Source organism: Lissotriton vulgaris, chromosome 2_1 (assembly GCF_964263255.1).
Source record: "Lissotriton vulgaris chromosome 2_1, aLisVul1.2, whole genome shotgun sequence".
NCBI classification, from domain to species: domain Eukaryota; kingdom Metazoa; phylum Chordata; class Amphibia; order Caudata; family Salamandridae; genus Lissotriton; species Lissotriton vulgaris.
The window spans coordinates 576251444-576274034 of record NC_141687.1 but is presented as its reverse complement, the minus strand read 5'-3'; the positions used below and the strand labels follow the sequence as shown (position 1 = coordinate 576274034).

Genomic DNA, 22591 nt, shown 5'->3' with positions numbered 1-22591 from the left:
ATGCATGAAATCTCATGCACTCATTTACATCATTCCGCTGAGCTTTTGTTTCTTTTTGCCGAGGGTATTCAGAATGGATAACTTTTTTTTTCTTTTCATTGATGCTCAGTATCATCGGCAAACAATACTGGCAAAGCCAAAAGGAGAGACACATTATCTTTACCAATGTTTGTTATATGTAGCCAACTCCCAGGTAAAATACATTTAGATGAAAGTATTTTATGCAAAAATAAGGTTATGGATAAAAAGTAATATGTTAAAATTCAACTCAACTCAACAAACTGTAAATGTAGTTGTGGTTAGTCTGATTTCAGTTACAATCTATCTACGAGGGGTATGAAATCTGGGCTTCATTACAGACATATATCTTTATTCTACCTGTTTACTTTTTTTCAAAGTCACTACTGCCATGCTTGCTTTTCCTCACTTGGTCAGGTTTATATTTCTCTGGGATCTATCCCTCTGGGTCTTCCAAACAGAACGCAGTAAGCTGAGATCTGATGAGATCCAAAGCTGTAGAATGAGCTTCCATTGTCCATTGGGCTGATAAAAACCATCATTCAAGGGGCTCAAATAAATTGCTTTCTGTGATCAGCTAAAAATCTTGCCTCCCACTGTCTTTCTCACGAGAGTCACGTAAAATCCCAATCTGCGGGATAATGGATAAGAAGGAAAGTATTCACAATTTTGAAAAAATATCCATGATTTGATCTACTGCAAAAAAGTTTATTAATTTATTTTATTTTATTTTTAATTAAGGATGAGCCAAGCTCTGGAATGGACCCCAAAACCAAGCGACACCTGTGGAAAGTGATCTCAGAAGAAGTGCGGGATAAGTGTGCTGTGGTGCTGACTTCCCACAGGTGAGTGTCCTGGTGCCATGGCATGTCATGTGGTAAATTTACAGTGCTCTTGGCAAGAGGGACCTGTTATTCATCATGTGTGCGTCTTTTGTGGTTTGATTCATGATATTACAGAAGTATGACTTGCAGCATTTTGGTATCCTCGACTGTACCTGTTAAAGCCCACATCAGGAGAACATTAGGGCTGGTAAGGGTCATTTCTGAGCTGTAGAATGGTTCGACTCTTGTTCATTAGTAGTTTTTCAAGGTGCCAGTGGAGCTGAGGTGGGTCGTGCGGCTGCCTGAGGGTTCCCATGCATACCATTGCGTCCACATTTTTACAGGGGCAGGAGGATTGATGAGGACTGGCAGCAACAAGCACTGCTCAAAATTGGTCTTGCGAAATTGAGAAAGAGAACAGGGACACTCCAGGCTCTAAAGGTGAAATGATGGAGATGTAAGAATTTCCTTGTGATTCAGGAAGAAAGTGAGGGGGCATACAGAGATTGTGTAGGGTTTTCAGATGATACTGAAGAAAGGACAGTGGCAGAGAGTATGCTTGGTACTCTTTGTCCATCCTCGCACTGTATCTATTTATTTATTTTATTCTGCATATAGTTGAGAACCTGTGGGTGAGCGGCTAACCCACAGGTTATTATTATAACGATTGAACTTATATTTGCGATTGAAATCTTCGTTTACTTCAGGTCCCCAAAATAAAAAAATCCCATCAAGGAGGTCGTGCTCTGGCACATACAGGTCCTGCTCTCTGGAACTCCCTTCCCCTTAAACTTAAACTCATCACCAATCACTTATCCTTTCGTAAAACTCTCAAGACCCATCTTTTCACCACTAATTAATTTAGTTTATGATTTCTCACCCCTGTAATGATCAGACACAGGTCCAATCTCCCCTTCCAGCATGAGCGCGGAGATACCCCTTCGGGGATTTATTCAGGCGCTATAGAAGCACATAAATAAATAAATAAATAAATAAACTTAAATTGTACATGTTATACAGGAGTTAAGTCCCTGGTTTGTTATTGCTCAAATCCCTATGTGGTATTTACCACGACCATAATAATCCATCGCTATACTAATCTTGCTGTGAGAAAGCACTCATTCATCTATCATCCACACCACTGTCTACATACTGAGTCCTGTATGATGCAAACATGTCTCCTTTTATAACCAAAAATATATCCTCAATTCATAAAAGTATACTTGATACAATGATCCAGAAGAATCCAGTCTCATTAAGAAAAATATTTTAAAACATTATTCATATTAGATCATCGCAATACATAAAAAACGCAGTTCTCTCTAATTGTGTCAAAACAAAATGGGTTTCTCAATACTTGTATACTAAACAAATATGTTTTCATCATTGACGCAAGGAGGAAACATTGCAATGCTAGTGGTCCTCTAGCAATACAGGTAAAGAATACATTTATCGATGCAAAGAATAATAAATCACAAGAATATCGAGTCGGTTCACCCCACCTTCTTCAAGACAAAGTAATAAAATCCATAAAATTCTCTTTAGGTCATAATGGACTTTTTCTTCTTTTTTTAATCCATTCACATCCCTTATATGTTAAAATGATGATCACTTTGATTAAAAATGAAAATAGATGGTCACCCTTGCATTCTGGGTGGTGAATCACTCATTGCTCTCGAATTCTGAACATCAAGCAAGTCTCTTCGGATGTTATATATTCGATATTTTTTTCCCTTCCTTTTGCAGGGGGCTTTTGTTCCTTTGAGCCTTGTACTCTTCCGATCCAGCAATTCTATCACAACGAAGATCCGATCGTTGTGACAGAGTTGGGCAGAATTTCGGTAGTAAATTCATACCTTCAACCCCTATTATAATTAATATAATTATCTGCATTTACACTCATACATCATACTTTAATCAGATCAAAAAGTCCCTTTAAAAGAGGAGGGCTTGAGTATTGCAGCTTCATCTTCTTTCCCTTCCCTCTTTTCTCTTCCTGCCTCCTACTGTCTCCCTTTACCACTTTACCTTTCCCGTACTTTCCCCTTCACTCACTCTTCACAGTTTTCCCGCCCGTATGTATTTTTCTCACTTTTTGTGTCACTTTGTCCCCTTCTTAAACATTATTTAACTCTCCTTCCCTACCTCATTGTTTCTTCTTCAGCTGTCTCGCTGATCTGTTTTATTTAGTCACTCCTCATTTGATCTCTATTTCCTTTTTTCTTACAGACTCCTCTTTTCTGTCTCTATCTCTTCCTACTACTGCAGTTCTCTCACTCTTCACTTTCCCTCTCTGAATTTACTTCCAATTCTTTATACCTCGTCTAGCTCTGATGTCACCTTGCCTGCTTCTATTCTGTGTCTTATGCCTTCATTCTTCTGTATAGGATTTGATCCCTGTTTCTGCTCTCTGTTAGGTCTCGCATACCAGACAGCTCAAGCTGTCTGATTATGTCTGATTGTGAATGGCCTGTTATGAACTTCCAATGTGCTTACAGTCCTCCCATTGCTTACCAGCTACTTTGCTTGTTTCTTATTCGGTATTCTTGATTTGTTTTTTCCATCATGCTCATCCTCTTTCTGATCCTTTTGATTGGCTGGCTTGTATCCTTCCACTGTTCACATTTAGAGAACCATTTTTTTCTTTTTCATCCAGCACTCCATAAGAGTGCATGTGTTTTATAGTTCTCTCCATCGTGTGATGCTTTCCCTTTCAATGCTTGGGCCCACCCCATGCTGCTCTGCAGCTCTTCCTGCTTCTTTAAAAGCACATCAACAGGTATATGTTTGCTGGAGTCTGGCTGAAGAGCAGACTTTAAGGGTTGTTTTTGTTTTATCAACTGATTCTAGATCTGATTCTAGAGGTGGGGTATTGTAAGCCCTTCATTACTACTCACTTTAGCTTCTGTCGTTTTCACCCTTGCGCCTTAGTTATTGGACCTCTTCGCCGTATCTTTCCGTTCCCCCTCTTTCTCCGTCTCCCCCACCTGGTCTCTGCCTCTACTCTGACTCTCCTCTCTGTTTAGCAACCTTTACGCATTATCTTTAACATCTTTTTTATTTCTTCTTTTGCCACCCTCTTTTTAGCATCTCTGTTTCCATCGTCCTCTAGTCTTTCCTGCCCCTGCCTGTTCCCCACCTCTCCCTGTCCATGCCTCGGGTCATCCTTTTTGATCGAGCTCGTTCTCGCTCCCTTCCCCTCTCTTTCTTATGTGCTGGGGACTTTCCCATTTCTTCCACCCTCGTTTTTCCAGCTCTCCGCCTTCCCACGGGGATGCTGAAGCAGATCACGCCAGTGCTCGCTAGCTTGGCTGCGGGTGTCTCCTCGCCCCTCCCTCACAGGGGAGATGTGTTGTTTATTCCTGCTGCCTGCTGGGAGCCGGCCGAGAAGCCTGGCCTTTGCTGGACTGCTCAATGCAGCAGGTGGTTTGATTTGATGATCTTCAAAGGCAACACTTCAGCGGAAAGCGAATGATGCCATGAAAGAATGACGCCAGCTGCCAGCCCCGCACCTAGCAAATAGCTCCCCTGTATGTGGCATGAACAACTCTCTGTTCACAATCTGCTGCAAGGAAGGAGGCACAGAGATGTTCAAAAGTACAGGTAAAAGGAAACTTGTCTCTGGTTCAGGATGGATGCTGCCTTGTCTACTGCCACAATGTAGACTTCTCTTGAGGGAGTTGTGAAGAAGTAGGAACTCATATATATTAGTATAAGTTCTTTATTGAGATGAGGGTAATAAAAGATCTCATCCACAGCAGACATCGGCATTGACTGTCTTAGATTGGTCAGTAAAGCATTACATCACTTACATTCTACATTCTACATTAAGCATTCTAATGACCACAGAAAGAAGAAGTTGGAAGGATACCACACACCTTCCCCCGAACCTTAAACAAATAAATAATAATAAACAATAAATATTAATAAATGCATATTGTTTCAATTTCACAAAACAAGAAAGAAAACAGAACAAACTTATTTCAAAACATAATCACGTAGAGTCGTTGGAATTCTTGACACCCGTATACTTTTCCTTAAAGGGATATCAACACCAGCTCGACTACCTGCATTAGTCGAATCAAGAGAATTGCGTGTGTTTTTGGACACCATTCCAGGAATGCGTGCAATGCGATTTAAATTCCATATACGCCCATCATTGAGTGTAACAGCATTTCGAAAGAGCCTGGTAACATGAAAAGGAGAGGAGAGTTTTGGATTCAGTCCAGCTATTATATATGAAGGGATGCCTGGTTACCCTCTACACAGGGCATGTGATGACTGGTGGCTAAGGAGGTCAGAGTGACATGGGGGTGCTGTGAGCTAGTGGAGCTGGTGAAACCTGGGATGCAGGCCTTCCTGGATGCTGGCTAAGATAGGAGTCAGGTCCCCAGGGAGCAGATAAAGCCGGGGATCATTGCTTCTGAGAGATGCTGAAAATGGGAATCCATGTCACTGGGAGCTGGTGAAATTGTGTCCGGATTCTTGGGAACTGGTAAAACCAAGACTACCTATACACTGGTGAAGATGAGACTGAGACGACCCCTCAGAGCTGGTAATTCTGGAGATGGCAAATTTGGCATCCGGTTGAGCTAAGAGGATGGAAATCAAAGGCCTTTTGAGTTGGCATGTGCTAGAAATCAGAAGTTAAAGGGGCTGTTGAAGTTACGAATTAAGACCTTCTTCAGAGCTGGTAATGAAACGAAGAGCTGTGGGTTCTTGTAAGATGATGAAGCTGGGGTTAATGGCCTTTGATGAAGTCCTGAATCTGAGGGTGAGAAAGCTAGAAATCTGTTGGCCTGGAGGCTGTTGAGGGGTGGACTCAAGGTGTCCTGGTTTTCGGTGAAGCTAGTATTTCTTTCCCCCTCCCTTACTATTTCATTCCCTCTCTCAGCTCACCGCATTCCCACAGGGATGCCTAAGCAGAACCTGTTTGTACTCAATAGCGGGGCTGCGGGTGACTCATCGCAATCAGTGCTTCTAGGGATCTAGTTAAGCTGGGAATTGGGTGAAGCTAGCATTCTGAAGTCAATGGAGGTTGGTGACGAGAGTACAGTAGGGCATCTGGGACTCAGTAAAGTTAAAAGTCAGGTCCCTACGATGCGAGCCCGATATCTGATGAAGCTAGTACTCGTGGCTTTTGGGGGCTGATCGAGTTCTGAATTAAATGCTCAAATGTTGCAGTGCAGCTAGGAACCGGAGCCCTGTCTGAAGATTTTGATATCCTGGTGGCTTATCTCAAGGACCTTCAGTGCAATATGTATGATAAGGGACTGCTCCCGACCTCATTGTAAATGACAATACTGCTTATGTTCCAGCATGGAGGAGTGCGAAGCTCTCTGCACAAGGCTGGCCATCATGGTCCGGGGAGCGTTCCAGTGCATCGGATCTATGCAGCACATCAAAAACAGGTTCGTAACTATTACCCTATCTCTGTTTCAAATACTACTTGTCAGTATAGAACCGATGAGCTTCTTAAATTTACTAATCAGATATCACATTTTTTTATTAGGAGGGAGGAAAACTAGTAATGTAATGAGCTCCAAATGTTTTCAACTCCACATCTTTCTTTAGTGTTTTTTTTAAAAACTTCACCATTTTCTTAAAGCTTCACAAAGTTTGCAAATTGTGGGACAGATGTGATAAAAGTAGATTGCTAATTAAAAAAAAAGAACTAAATATTCTCTTGGAAAATGTTTTTTGCACGGATCTTCTCACACTAGTGAAGTGCCAAATTCTGAAAACACTGCAGCTGTGCAAAGTGCGCATTTGCCAACTTCGGTAGCTTTTGCAGGCGATGGTAAAAATTATGTCTGCCACAGAGAAAACCCTGAAAACCAAAAAATAGTCTTCCCAGACCAAAGTTGTTTAGAGTTGTGTGTTACGGTTATATATTAATGGGCTTTCTCAGTAAAATTTTGCAGCGATTTTAGAGGCAACACGTTAACATCCCATTCATGAGTACACTATCTGCATCTGGATTGCAACCTGAAGCTACAATAACCCTATTTGTGCTTTTCTCACCAACAATTTCCTGATAGTCACAATTACTCTCTCCTAGGAAGTAGAAGTTCACACTTCTCACTTGAGGGACTAGTGTTTTGCTTTATTACTTGATTACACAGGTCCCAGGTTTACTGGGTTCCCCCATTTCCGGTAGGATAAATTAGTGTCAGTTGCTAGATTGTTTGTTGTTTTTTGACCCACGCCTGCACATTTCTTAACATTACTAATCATTGAAAGCTACTAGCCATTAGAAGCCCGGAGCACTCAATTGTCTTCAATGGAGCGGTCAACATTCCAATGTTCACATAATATCCTTAGAGCCCACCGTAGCGGGCTCTACCAGTCATTAAAGGCCCGCTTCAGCTCTGGCCTTTAACAAGGGAGCGGACCTTAAATGGTCAGTAGAACCTTCTCTAAAGGGCTCTAAGGTTATTAGAACATTCTGCCCCTAGAGCCCCAGGGAGCTAGAGGGGGTTAAAATCCTCTTGTGCTTCCTGAGGCCATTGTTCACAGTTGATTCTCCAGACTTCTACCAGTCATTAGAAGTCCTGGAGCAATCAATTTCTTTCAATGGAGCGCTCAACATTCTAATGTTCTAATATACCCTTAGAGCTAGCCATAGGGGTCAACCCAACCATTAAAGTCTCGCTCCAGCGTTAATGGCTAGGGCCAAAGGCAAGGGCCTTTAACTAGTAAGCATGCCTTTAATGGCCAGTAGAGTCTGCTACGGAGTGTTCTAAGGCTATTCAAACTTTCTTGCCCTAGAGGGAAGAAAGTTCTAATTTGTAAAACAGCTCAGTGAGGCCTATTGTTCACAGCAACAGCTGTAAATAAACATTAGAAGGTTGGAGTTCCGGGCTTCTACCGGCCATTAGAAGCCCCGGGCACTCCATTGTTTTCAATGGAGCACTCAACAGTACAATGTTCTAATATTTGTTATGCATGCTTTCTGTTAAAAGTGTTCTTTCCAAAATAACAAATTATTGTTTCTTATTATTTTGGCATCTTTTTGTAGAAACTGTGAGGATGTGTAATTAAAAGCTCGATAGTCTGTAGGAACAGAGGGTAGATGTGATTACACTAGTTTTGAATGTTTGTTCAAACTTAACACATTAAACTAATTTTTGCTCAAGTTCCTAAACTTGTGCTACCACTGTCTATATAATATGTATTACACTAGAGCTAAGCTTTGCAAATGAAATCATTTACATTTGGGAATTGATATTGTTGGAACTTAGTAGGCGTCTTTCTTACATATTGTCTAATGCTTCTCAAGCAGAAAGCTACCCCAAAGAAAACTGTAATAAAATCTCTGAACTGCATAGTTTAAAGCTACCCACTCAGTCACAAAAAATTATCCTCATGAGAATATTGGCAGCTATGATTGGTAGAATGATGGCTATTGTTGTTATCATGTAAGGAGCATGACAACACACTGATGATACCTTCAACCTTTGAGGAATGATGGATCAACTAAGATGGACGTTTAAAAGAACGAAATGCTAGCTGTGCCCTGTAGAGGTGATTAGAGGAATTTCGGAAATCCTACACTCACACTAAACTGAGAAAAGCAAATCATGGATATAATGGGTGGAATATTTGTATTAAGTATTTCCATGAACTGACTTTTGAGAAGTCATCCTTTTTTTATTGCGGTGTGTGATGTTTTTTTTTTATTTAATATGTTTTAATTCTTAATTAAAAGAAAAATATATGTTGTTTGATGATAGGACTATGATTAAAAACAGATTGATATCCCACAAAACGCAGGCCTGGTGACGAGTCTCTTTTGTGTTTCCCTAAACAATACCCTCTTCCTTTATTCTCCAGGTTTGGAAGCGGATTCACTGTGAAGATGCACTTGAGGGACAGCTCGGTGGATGTCGAGGCACTGACACAGCTGATGCGTGGACGCTTTCCCAACACATACCTGAAGGTAGGTGTCAGACCAGAGAAGAAACATGGGGGCTTATTTATGAGAAGTGTTGCATCGCTGCAACACTTCTCAGTGCGCCCTCCTTGTGACACCATCGATGTGTCATATTTACTATATGGCGCACCATGCAGCAATGAGTTACAGATACGTCAGTATTCCTGAGGTATCTGTATGCGCAAAAGTGGCACATTGCTGGGGTGTGTCTGAAAACAGACGCAACTCCAGAGATGTGTCCTTTCATATGGGGAAAGCCCCATGTGAAAGGGCCTGCATCACCCTTATGCCTGTATGAGACTGGGGTAAGGTTTTGACGCAATGGCATCCTAGCACTGAAATCTTATAGATTTCATGTGCCGCTCCTACAAGGCTTTGATGGGGGGTGGGGATTACGCCCACCCTACATACATAATACCTGATGCAGGTATAATGTAGAATAGGGGTTTACGAAGTGACACATCTGCCTAGGTGCATCACTTTGTAAATATGGCGCAACGTGGCACATTATTTGCGCTACAAGTGACACAACGGCAGTGTAAATGTGATGCAAGGGCTCATAAATAAGCCCCATGGGCTTTAGAGTCGGATAATCTTCACAAGTAATTAGGGAGGAAGGTGCATTTTGTGTTAAGTCTCTCTCTCTCTGCTGAGACTAAAAGACCTACGCGGACATTTTACAAATTATCTGATGTGAAGAGAGTTGTTTAGGCAGCTAGTGTGTCTCAATAAACTTAGGTAAAAATTAGCTTTCGCCAGCGAAATCACATAATTTCCGACATTTCACGTTACTCTTCTTATGCGAAATGCCAAGGTTATGCCATTACACCACATTATGCAATTGTGATGTAGTTCACCTTACAAATCTATTGCAAGAGCACAGGAATAACATGAACGAAGGGGAACTTGAGCGGCTGTTGTGTGTTCATCCTGTGCGATTTTCTGGTCATCTTTTTGCTACTAAATAAATATTAAATCCAAAATGGATAAGAGGACGCATTTTGTGAAAAAAATAGCACAATTTGCCATACTGACATTTTGAGTGATTTCACATACTTTTTTGGCTTTTTGTGGTTTTGCAAATGAAATTAAAAGGCCTATTTCTGAACTCCATCAATCACATTGCCTTCAGACAAAAAGGAAAAATCTAACTTTTTAGATAGAGCATAGACAGCGCATGACCTAAAGTAAACAGTATAGCGAGAGTAATCCCGCTTGCTGCTTGCCTGCTGCTTGCAATTGGGTTATTTATGTGTCACTCTGATTTCCTGCCTACCTATTGGTTGCTACCTTGCACCATCACTTCCGTTTTTATCAGAAGCAGCCAACTACAGTTTCATTGCTCTGCAACTGTATGTATGTCATGTTTAGGGACTACTTGTTGTATTTGGAGCGCCCTTTAACTTTTTTCACTTGTTTCACTCGGCCGCGAAGCCCAATAATATTTCTTACTTTCCCTAAAGCACCTGTCATTTCGCACCCCCCTGCCCGCACTCCATTGTCCGTGGATTTTCGCACTCCCCGCCCCTACCCGCACTCAGTTCTCTGTGGATTATCGCACCACTCTGCCCCCGGGCGGATGTCCGGGGACTGGTGCCTTCCCGGTGATGGTGAATACTGGTCTGTCCTGGCCTGGTTCTTTTATTTCCCCTCACTGACGTGTACTCCGTTGTGAGACCTGCGCTGGTTCGTTTTGTTAGACACAGTAGGTAGATGGTAGTAAACAGGATATAGAGAGGTTAACGTCTGAGGTGTGCTGATTAGGGTACTCTGGGTTGGTGGCATAAGTGCTTCATGGTGGCTTTGTGTCAATGGTGAGTACTGGTGATGGGGTACTGGGTGACCGTGAACTGGGCGAGTGGTCCATGGTTGCTACAGCTATACATGACGTGTGCAACATTTTCCACGCTGGTGTTTGGGAATCCGTACTTTAAATGGTAAAGTCGAAACTACAAGTCCCAGGATGCAACTATTTTGACTCCAAAGCGTGACTCTAGCCCCCCATTTCCTTGACGGAGTGAATCTTAATATAGGATGAATCCATGCAACTGTGGCAGAACAGATACAAGGCATTTCCCAGTGGATGACTGTGTGCGATGAGTAACTACCACAGCTCGGGTGCCACCTGTTTCCGGCACATGAAGGTGACTTTCAAACAGTTCTGGATTTCCCTCGCAGGTTTGTATTTATTTATAGCGCCTAAACTGAAAGTAAAAGTATAACTTTCTTCTCCAGACTTAAAAACAACGCAGACTGAAAGCCAGGCGCATGCCATGGGACATTTAATATATGGTATGCGGTGAATTTTGTGCAGAGAGGCGATACCGTCGTCAGGGTACTTGGTAACCACCCTTCTGTTAGTGTGTGTTTGTTGTGCAAACACTGAACAGTCCCGCGGATATCTGTGCTTGACTGTGTCCAATAACAGGGCATACTTGTGTCTATAACTCTGTGTCTAGCTGCTTGTGACGCCGTTGTTCTCTGACCGTGCAATGCTGATTGATACCTAGAAACTCCTCGCAGCAGGGTTTAACAGCAAAATATGCGCCGGTGCTTACCATACCGCAGTACCTGACCGTCCCTTTGAATGAACGAAGTGCATCTTCTAGCACCCGCCCACTGACCACCCAGCAATGCAGGCTGTGTTGACATAATCCGTCCCATGGGGGTCATTTATAGGTTGACATAATATTACCTGTGGTTCTCTTGATGCCTGTAACTGCAGGACCAACTTGTACTGTGAATCTGACTGAACAACACACTCATATACATTGAGGGGCTAAACGGTGGCCCCAAAAAATGGGTGGAGCAGGGTTGGACTGGCATATTGGGCAATCATTCAGGCAGTGTCCCAGATGCTGATCTCACACGTCATTGAGTGGGCTGGTAGGGCTGGTCTGACAAGTCAATGAGGGGGCTGGTGCTCTGGCTGTTACTGGGCCTGTTTTGGGGTCGGGTGGGCCTGTTTGTACTGTTGAATTCCCAGAGATTATTACCAAATTTTGAAAAGCACCTGTAAGCGTGTCTTCACAAGTAAACAATGCAATAGGTCTCGCATTTATGCAAGTTTGACCTATTGACATTGTAAATGTCAATGTCGTTTATTTATGTTTTGGTTTTTAAAACATAAAACAGGCATTTAAAATGTCAATAGCTCAACCTCTTCTCCTTCTGCTGCTTTCTAATGGATCACCTCATTAACATTGTCAGGGATCCAGAATACCACTTTAACCCCTTCACTGCGGCTGCAATTCCGCCGCAGTGCTAGGGGGTGGGGGGGGCCGCGCGGCTCACCTGCGCTTGTGACGGAACCGCTCCGTCACGCGCCTCGGGTGAGCTGTGCTAGTGACGGAACGGTTCCGTCACGAACGCGCCCGCTCAATAGATCGCGCCGCGCAGCCGCAAAATCAGCGCCGCGCAGGCGCGTCCAGCGGGCCATGACGGAACCGTTCCGTCACTAACACAGCTCACCCGAGGCGCGTGATGGAACGGTTCCGTCATAAGCGCCGAACGGGTTAACCGAGACATTGAGAATCACTGTCTCCCTGTGGAACCCTCGGTCCTTGAGTCATATCAAGAAGCCACATGAAAGATCATTCTCCGTATACCTCAGCGATACCGGAATGATGAAGCAGGGTTCCTGTCATATCCCAAAGTGGTTTGCTAATGATGGGCTTGGAATTGTCTCGTCTTGTACATGCATCTTCCATAAAAAAGTATATTGAGCTATTTATTCTCCCGCTGCCTTTGTTTCAGGGAGACGCCTGGGTTGTTCAATTGTCATTTATAGTGTAGGGCTTGTCGTTTTGCCACTTGCAGTCCTTACAGATTTGTTACCCCACAAATTAGTGACACTAATACGCTCTGACCTTTACCTCCCCCAAGAATTAAATATTTGATTTGATCACTGCGGCATCAGCAGTTTTATTCACGCTGAAGGCAGACACAAGGAAAGCGAATAGGACCGCAATAAATGCACGTATAGCATGGATGGAAATGGAGGGAGGTGGATTTATGAAATTGCCTCTTGGTACCTAAATAATGTGTATTTTACTAAACAACTTAGTGGTAGATACCCTTCCAGGTGATAGTGCACTCTACAAATGTGATACAAATTGTATTTACATGAAAAAAGGAAAGACTGCGTAAACCCTGCTGGTACTCAAACTGGTGGTGAACATGGTCTATGCAGTCAGGGCTCAACCAACGAAGCTATGCTGTCAGATCACTATCCCAAGACCAGCTTTCGCACCATAAGCTCCTTGACACAAAGATACTTCAATCATAATATCCAGGGTCTACTTAACTGCACAATGATCTTCCGGTTCAGAATATTAATAGTACGTTGGACAGCTTCACTAATCTCCAACTTCCACATACCTAGCATCCACGGGTCAGTTTTTGAAGAGTCAGCACAGTTTACCAAATCTTATCCCAGCATTACATCTTCTTTTCAGCACCTGCATATTAGGCTAAATGTTGTGTTAATAAGTTGTACTTTTGCTTTCCATAATAGAGTTTGGCATGTAGTGGCTCTCATATTATTTCCTAGGGACACATTTGCCAAAAGGCTCCGACAGAGTATTTTATTTCTACGGAACAAAATAAAACTTCATGCCATGTCTAAGAATTGGCCATTATAGAGTTACAACAAACAACAAAGGACTGGAAAACAGGGATACAATTAAGGACAAAACTAGTTGACATAACAAAAAAAATAACAATGTTAGATTCTATGGGAAAATATCAATGCAAAAAAACATCTGAATCACTTTACATCAAAGTTTTTCTATCAGTATTTCTTACATGTTCTATTTAGCGACGGTGGGATTATTTTCAATAGTTTTTTGTCCCTGTTCTGTTATCTTAGTAGGGAATTACCTCTCGTTTCACCATGACCACACAATGTAGCACCATGTCACAATATTTTTTTAATTTAATTTTTGTTCATTGAACCCTTTTTCATATAATATTTTTACTTTTCTATAATTCCGACACCCTAACCTCCCTCTTATACTATGGCAAAATAGGCGTAGTCTTATGATTCTCCTATCAACCAGACAACTCAAAAACAAATCAAGTGACAAAAACTTCATTATTGTTTTCACGTTCAATAGTATTTTCAATATTTATTTGTATATGTCAGCACAATCAATACCTAATAGTATATGGACAGTTATAATACAATTCTCAATTAAATTTAGAATGATATTTAACTGTGTGCCAGAAAGTTATGTCAAAGTGTTTTTCATAGTAAAAGACGTATGGGTTATTTAGGTTTCAATATTTTTTTACATTTTTTCATTATATACCAAGAAGGGGCATTCTCAACTAAGAAGGAAACACAATAGAACTACACACCGAATTCTAGACCCTCCTCTCGCCCTTCCCATGGCGTCCCATGTTAGAGTCCAAGACAGATATCCCATGTTTCAAGCTGGCCCTAGGATGTCTCCTATGTGGGTAGATACAAAAAGTAGAAGTTGTTCATTGGCTAGTAGACCCAGGCTAAGGCCTGTAATGAAAATATGTTGATCAACTACCAGCATTGGGCTTTCGACAAATTACTTGTGAAAAGAAGAGTTTTTGAGGAACTTCCTTAATTTCAGGCGAAGAAGGGAACATAAGATGGGAAAGATGTGGGAAGAAGCCAAGGGGTGTACGGGAAAAAGGGTAAGAGAAAGAAAGATAAAAAATGGAGAGGGCATTCAAGTATTGACCAGAGGTATAGCTCTCACCAAAATGAACGGAAATGTTATGGCATGCTTGAAAGGATGATGCGAGGGAGAGGATTTGGTCGAAAGAGATAATAGTTTTGATCGCTTCCAGCTCTTTAAGAGTACAAGCAAATCAGTTACCTTCAAAGAGTAGCAAGCATTGGCAAAGACATACTGTCTCGGGTTGCCAGTGCTTCTTGTTTGCCACTATTGCCTTGTTCAATTGAAACAGCATTAGCAAAGTCAATGGTGGTGTCTGGCCTTCTTGGAAGTGTATTTTGTGTACTTCCAATAGTGGTGTCTGGCCTTCTTGAAAAGTGCATTTTGTATACTTCCAAAAGTGGTGTCTGGCCATCTTGGAAGTCTATTTTGTATACTTCTACGATGCAGAAAGATTGTGTCATGCCACGTTACATCACACGGCATGGCACCCATCATGGAAATTTAAAGAATGCATTTCCAAGTTGGCCACCTTGTTACATTACCCATTGTGGAAACCATCTTGGAAGAATAACAGAACACAGTTGCTCAGTGGCTGCTGTATTGTGTAACGATGTGTTGTGTTACACAATATGGAGGTCAGCTTGGAAGTATCGACCAATAAATTGTAAGGATGGGCGCCGCTTTGAATCACTGCGCGTTGTATCACACAAAGTGGTGCCAATATTAGAAGTATAAAAATGACAACTTCAAAGAATGCCGGCCACCACTGTTGCCTTTGCCGGAACACTTTTTCAAGGCATTTGTCAATTGCAAAGCCAATGGTAATGAGTGCCTGGAGAGTGGGGGGGGGAGGGGGAGAAGTGCAGCGCAGAGCAGGAGTGAGAGAAAGGTGGGAGAGAGAAGAGAGAGGCAGGCTAGGGAGAAAAAGAAGGGAAGTGTGACAGCAAGCCAGAGCAGTGCTCAGTGTTGTAGTTAAGGTAAAAATGTGCTGTTGGGTGGGATGGAGAGAGAGACTGATGGGTGGTTTAAGGGAAAGAGTAAGAGAGAGAAAATAAAGAAATAGACACAGAATCAGGACATGCACTTCAATGTAGCGCTAAATCACAAATGACAATGAAAAAATTACTTCCCTGACGTCAACAGTGGAAGGATACACTCAGGAAGTAAAAAACAAGGTTGAAACCTAAATGCTCGGCCAGGCGATAAAAAATCAACAGGCAATGGCAAAGCCAATAGGTCCCGCCTTTGAGACATATTGACTCTTCCAGCTTCTTTTGTTCATGATGTTCAAGATAAGTATTAACAGTGCTATACAGAATGAAGAAAATAAATTAAATAGCATGGGGTTTCGGGCGTGGTTGCAGCCAGACCACCATGACTGCAGTGGGAAAAAAACAAAAAAACTTGATTAGACAAAAAATGGCAGGATTGTGAAACGATTGTAAAACCATAGTATAGTTCTACTGCTTTGAACCAGGTGGCACTCAGAAAGACAGGCAGAGGCAGTGTAGGCTGCCTCTGAAAGGAGGTGGTGGGGCAGGGGTGAAAAAAATTAAAATAAACCTACCTATAAACACCGCCACCTCTTATCTGTCCTCTTCTCTCAGCAGTGCAGTGGTAGAACGGAAGCACCCAGCCTCCCAGACTCTCCCAGCCAATCACGACTCTGCTCTACAGCAGCGTTGTGATTGGTCTGAGCACAGTGGTTCGGCGCTCTGAGAGGGACTGGAAGCCTGTGTATGTTCCTCACCAGGCTGTGCATTATATCCTGGTAGGGAACAGCAAAAGAGGGCGAGCCAAGCGCCATGCGCACTTAGGGAGTGCAAACCACTCCTCTCCCTCCTCTAGCCAGCCTGCCCTGATCTATCTCCGAGTCGGCGGTGAAAAATAAAACGATAATGTCTATGTTATTATCATTTTATTTTTTATTTTTTTGCGCTGCTCAAAGAGCAGTAAGGGACGCTCCTCCGCCTTAGCGGAGGAGCTGCCCCTGGGCAGACGTAATACAAGGGCAATGAGTAAGGGAAGAATACAAGTGCACTACATAAGGGGGCTTTCTGCATGCTCTTCTTGAGGCGCCTCGTATGGAGGCTGAGTTACCAGTTGTTGCTGGCAATCCCATACTTTGTCAAAACATATTGAGGGGAGCAGGAGGATAACCTGCGCGGTTCTCTGGTTTATGTCAACATGCTCTTAGCGCCAGATTCACAGGAAACGCCAACAAACCTCATATGTTTATCTTCATTGTAAATTGTACCCAGGCTGCAGAGCACAGCTGCAAATTTTGCCTCCTGGTGATGGGTGAATGAACAATATTCTCTTCAAAAAACAATGTACCATAAAACAGACGTATGAAGTAGGGACACATGAACGAGAAACTGGCGCTGCATCATTTACTTGTGTTGTATTAGATTTTCCAGGGTAAATACGCCACTACCCAGTGACCTAAGTAAATACCTCTCATTCAAAAGCCATTAGTTTTCCAAGTTTACTGTCTCTCTGCTGCCCTCACTCCCACTTCTCCCCCACAGGCAGGGCACTTAAGTGAGTAAATCTACAAAGAGAGGCTTAAACCTGATATGAATGTAATTGTACACATTTTTTACATTTCCATTCTTGGCCAATCGCTGGTTATGGCAAAATGCAAACACTCTCAAATGTGCAGTTGTACACAATGCACAATTGCACATAGAAGAGATATCACATTTTGAAATAGAGTTTTTAATGAAACATTTCTGTAGAGGGAATGTGTGTCCTGTAGAGAAACCCCTTTCCCTCCACCCACACTAGTTTTTGGGGTATTACAATCCCCTTTCTCCGTGCAAAGTGATTTACCTCTACCATTGAGTGAAGCAAATATGTGACTTTTATCAGAGTTCAAAGGATGTCATTGGAGAAACTTGCAAATACCTACAACTGTGTATGCAAGCTTCGGAATGCCACTCCAGCCTGGTGAGTAAATTTACTCGCAAAAATACTTTGTGCAAGTAAATCATTTTATAGGGGCAAAAGCAACATTTCAACATTCCAGTGGTTCCAAAAAGGGTGGGTTTGCACTTTCACAGTTGTCAAAATACATATGTGTTTGTGATTTGGGAGCAGAGGCTCTTAACACTGGATTCGAAAGGCTGCTTCTGAGGCAGTTGACTTTGACACAGATTATGAAAACAGCTCAAATAGGAGTCCTAGCCATCTTATGAACGCCACCCAAAGACCAGGCTTCAGCAATGAACGGTAGAAAGTGCAGGCCAAGCAGGTGAGACCGGAAGCTCCTAGCAGCATGCCTCTAATAGTAGTGGCGTAGCAAGTTTGACATGAGTCTTCATGAAAGCACAGGAAATGGCCTCACCATGGGCTAGGCAGTATGACATCTAGAATCGGTGTCAGCAACTATGAGTGAAGCTGCTGGTGCAGTAGACTCTGAATAGCCCGAGCCTTGATGCCGCCACACCAGGTTAGACCTGGGCTTCGGGTATATTCATACACAAATGAAAATGAGACCTGTCTGGTAAGGCAATAATTGAAACACTGACTGCAACTCTTTCTCTTCGCAGGATCATCACTTGACCATGGTGGAGTACCATGTGCCTGTCTCGGCAGGAGGAGTGGCCAACATTTTTGACCTACTGGAAACCAACAAGGCAGCGTTCAACATCCAACACTTCTCCGTTAGCCAGACTACACTCGATGAGGTAAGGGGAGCAAGAGAAACAGAGGAACTTGACAAAGATTTTCTTCACTCACCACAGAGAATTTTCCCAAAATACTTCAGAGCAAACTGGCTGTTGACACAAGAGGGAGTATTTTTTACATTGGAGAAAGATCTTTGCATATTTAGTGTCTCCAAATATAAATATGTGAAAAAGGTGTCATTGCTCAGCTAGTGCCAGAATTGTGCTAAGAATGTTACGAAGTGAGCAGCGTGTGTGTACCATAGAGGAAAAGTGGAGGACTGTGTCCTCACGTTTTGTCAGAAATGATCCGAAAATGAAATACAGACGTTCTATGAAAGTCCTCCACTTTTCCTCTATACTTACCCTTACAATGGCTCTTGGGTGAAGCCTTTCGCGAGGAATGTGCCACAACACGATTGGGCCCTGACAATTGTAGCAACGAGACCCAGCAATTTCCACCCAAACATTTATCCACAGCATGTGTGTACCAAGCTTGGCATGTTCGACCTCTTAAGGGACGGAAATTAGTCTTTTTCCTCAAAGCAATATTGTCTATACAGTTCTCCGGAACACATTTGTTTCCCCTCCAACCATCGTTCTTGGATCTACCAATCTATCTGCCTTAACAAATCTCATCTTCCATTGTTTCCCTTGCGCAATCCTTCTTTATTGTTTTTTCCCTTGGATCTAATGACTCCTCATTTCTCCATTGTAATCTGTTGTTTCTCCCCCCAACAACAGTGGGTATTCTTGGTAGATTACACAGCAGCAAGGGTCACAGGGCTTGGTACCCACTGTGCTCTCAAAATTGTGATTACAAGTGGGTATATACTGGTATGTACAAATTCAATCACAGGGCTGTGGAATATCTTGTATTAGAACATTGGAATATTTAGTGCTCCATTGAAAACAATAGAGTGCTCCGGGCTTCTAATGGCTGGTAGAAGCCCAGAGCATTAATATTCCAAATTTTAACGAAGGCATAACGGACCCCGAGAGGGTTTCAGCCCCCTCAGGCTCAGTGAGGCCTTTCTTTTACAAATTAGAACATTCTGCCTTCTGAAATTGAGAGGCGGAATGTTCCAATAGCCCTAGAGCCCTCAGTAACGGGCTCTACTGGCCATTAAAGACCAGCTCCCTTGTTAAAGGCCCGAGCGGCCCGAGCTGAAGCAGGCCTTTAATGCTTGAGCAGGCCTTTAATGGCCGGTAGAAACTGCTATGGTGGGCCCTAAAGCTATATTAGGACATTGGAATGTTGAGCACTACATTGTAGACGATGGAGTGCTCAGAACTTCTAATGGCTGGTAAAAGCCTGGAGCATCAACATACCAATGTTTGTTCACAGCTGTTGCTGTGAACAAGGGCCTCATGAAGCCCATGGGGGTTTCAACCCCCTCCCCCCGGGTTCTGTGAGGCCTGTGTTTTACAAATTAGTATATTCTGCCTTCTAGAGGTGGAATTTTCTAATAGCCTTAGAGCCCTCTGTATTGTGCGCTACCGATCGTTAAAGGCCTGCTCCCTTGTTAAAGGCTTCGGCTTGTGGCTTTAACACTGGAACAGGCCTTTATTGGCCGGTAGAACACACTACATCGGGCTCTTAGGCTATAATAGCACTAGCAAATATCTTGCAAGCTCCCCAGCGGAGGACCACATGTGTGCCCATAGTTTCTTGGCATTAGATGGCTGTATCCTTGAACAAGATGTAGCAAAATGAAAAAGCATAGTGGACAAATGATAGCAGATTGCAAGAAAACTGTTGACAATTTATAGTCCATTGAAAAAGATATGCTGGCAAGGTAGCTCAGTGAGTTAAAAATGTTGTTGCAGATATCTGCATTGATCTGAAGGCAACAAGTTAAAATTCCAAAAATTAAGAATTTTAAAGAATGTTATTTATTCTTATTTCCAACTTAAAACGATAAGCATTTGACCAATGGTACCCCAACAAGAAAATACATTGAACAAAACCTACTAATATCATGGACATCATAAGATGGCCATAAGAGGTCCTAATTTCCAAAAAGTCAGAAATTGAGAGGCGGAAACACCTGTTATGTTTTTATGACCCTTTATCAGCCTCGTCAACAATAAAAAAAATATTGCATTCTCCAAATTTCGGGGGCTGTTATGTAAAACGCACTGCCTTTTTACAAAACAGGCGATTTTGCAATTTCTTTGCAAATGACAAAATGGAGGGTCTGCAAAGCTGCCTCACGCTGCTATGTCCAATTCCTGGGAAGCGTGGTATATTTTTGACCCAGAATGCCCTATCTGGCATTTTTCTTGCCTTGCTAATCAGGCCCACCTGCTGCAAAGTGTGCAGCACTTCCCTCAGAGGTGGCCAGGTGCTCCCCAAGGTAGATTGAATACAGCTATATCATCTGGATAAGCAGCACTGAAACTTTCCAACCCAGATAGGACTCTGTTTACCAATCTTTGGAAGGTGTCAGGAGTATTCTTTAAGCCAAAGAGCATAACTTTGAACTAAAACTGGCCTCTGGGGTGGAAAATGCTCACCGCTCAGATCAAAGGCACTTTCGTACTTTGCAGCCCCTAACGCTCATCATCTCGAAGCATGGGGAGAGCATCAGTCTTGGTGACTGCATTCAAACCTCTGTAGTCCACACAAAACCTTAATTATTTATATCCGCCTTGGGGATTAGGCTTGGACACCAGTAGCACTAGACTGGCCCATGAACTGTCAAACAACTCAATTACCCTTAACTCCAGCATCTTGGCTACTTCAGTTCTAAAACTACTTTCCTGTTATAGACATACTAAATCCAATCTTGACAAGTTGTTGGATGTATTGTAACCATTATTTTGATACTTTGAATCATATTGCAAGCTAAATCCAATCAAAGGTTAGACTCTATTTAAGTTTAATAAAGCCTTTCTGTGTTAGTCCATGGGGCTAGCAGCACTACAATGGGGAAAACAACTTTGGCTGTTTTTACTTACCAGGGCATATAAAACATCTTTCATATTAACTTTTATTTTTAAGCAGATCCATAGGAGACAGTATAGTCATAAATATTGTACATACAGATATACAATTCTTATTATATCGACAAGATACAAAACATGGTGAAGCAAATAGATAATGATTTTACATAAATAGAGAAATAGTCCTTAATGCTTCCAATAAAGTGCACCAGTGCAACCTATAGCAGTCTGCTGTTACCTTAAAGTTCATTTAATTGAATTTCAGTCATAGTCTTTTTTCCAAATAATGTTAATAATATCCATTCCTTATATTATTACATCTTGTGGTCATACATTTTATTTCATCAATACTATACGCCAGAGTGTCCGATTTGCTTTCAATAAAGTGCAGCAGTGATAGATTTAAATAGGCCACCATTTCTATTCAAAATTCAAATTCCCGCCACTCAAAAAACACTAGCATCAGCTTTCAAAAATTACTACTATCCAAGGAAAAATGCTTACAATATTTTCCTCCATATACCCTTATAACCCTATTATTTATAATTTAATGCACCCATACACGTATACATCTGTATACATATATAAACTTACTATCCTCATTTACTCCAATCAGTTTCCAGAATAGATTTGGCCAAAATCTTACCCTGTGTTATTATCAATGTTTTCCATAAATTGCCAAGAGGCATTAAATCTTTTGATGTCCCCAACCCTTTTAGCATATGCCTCCTCAAACTTCTTCGTTCGGGGCATCTTATTATACCATTCTACATATATTGGCACTCTATTTGTCTTCCAGTTTTGCAAAATCAAAGATTGGGCGACTAAATAACTAATAGTGGTAAATATATCGGCCCCTTTCTTGCTACTCGATGTTGCCTCTGTCTAGATAGTCCAAAAAGTGCCACCCGATACGTAGGTGCAATCCCCTACTTATGGCATCAAACGCTTGTTCCCGGGAACCCAGCTATCTTTGAACAAGTGAAAAACGTATGCAGCCAGTCTGCTCCCCCTAGCTGATTACGTCATACACAACGATCTTCCATTTCAGGATACATTTTCTGGAGAGCCTTAAGGGTATATTATGCTATCCAATGTGCCAGGAATGACATTCTCTTAAAATTTGCAGCTCCTAGTGCCTTATATGCTAATTCTGAGATCGTCTTGCCGCTCGTCCACAGAAAAGGTGCACTGTGTTGTCAACGTGATCTTTTCTAAAACCCTTTGTACCACTCCCCTTGACTCCGTAGTAGCCTATACCGATTTCCTATACCCCGCATTTTACTTTTAAATAATGCGGTTAATATTGGTGAGGAGTCACTATTTAAGTACACACAATATTTTTTTAGGAAATGTACAATCTGGAGATACCCAAATTACAAATGCTTGCAGCGATCTCCACCCTTGGATTGGAGTTGCTGCCAGGTTACATTTCTCCATTTAACCAGAAAATGTTCCAGTTCTTTAAATCCATTTGTAATCCAGTGCCTTATGTGGCTACTTGATATGTGAAGACCGAACACTTTACATTCA

General features: G+C 42.2%; 1 protein-coding gene across 1 annotated transcript in view; it reads left to right on the top strand.

The window, feature by feature from the left end:
* Nucleotides 1–22591, top strand: part of LOC147730764 (uncharacterized) — a 625137-nt gene that overhangs the window by 588535 nt on the left and 14011 nt on the right. The window contains exons 53-56 of the mRNA XM_086955578.1: nt 760–863; nt 6161–6253; nt 8679–8784; nt 17993–18130. Coding sequence (XP_086811704.1) covers nt 760–863; nt 6161–6253; nt 8679–8784; nt 17993–18130 — 441 coding nt within the window. The remainder of the gene's footprint in view (nt 1–759; nt 864–6160; nt 6254–8678; nt 8785–17992; nt 18131–22591) is intronic.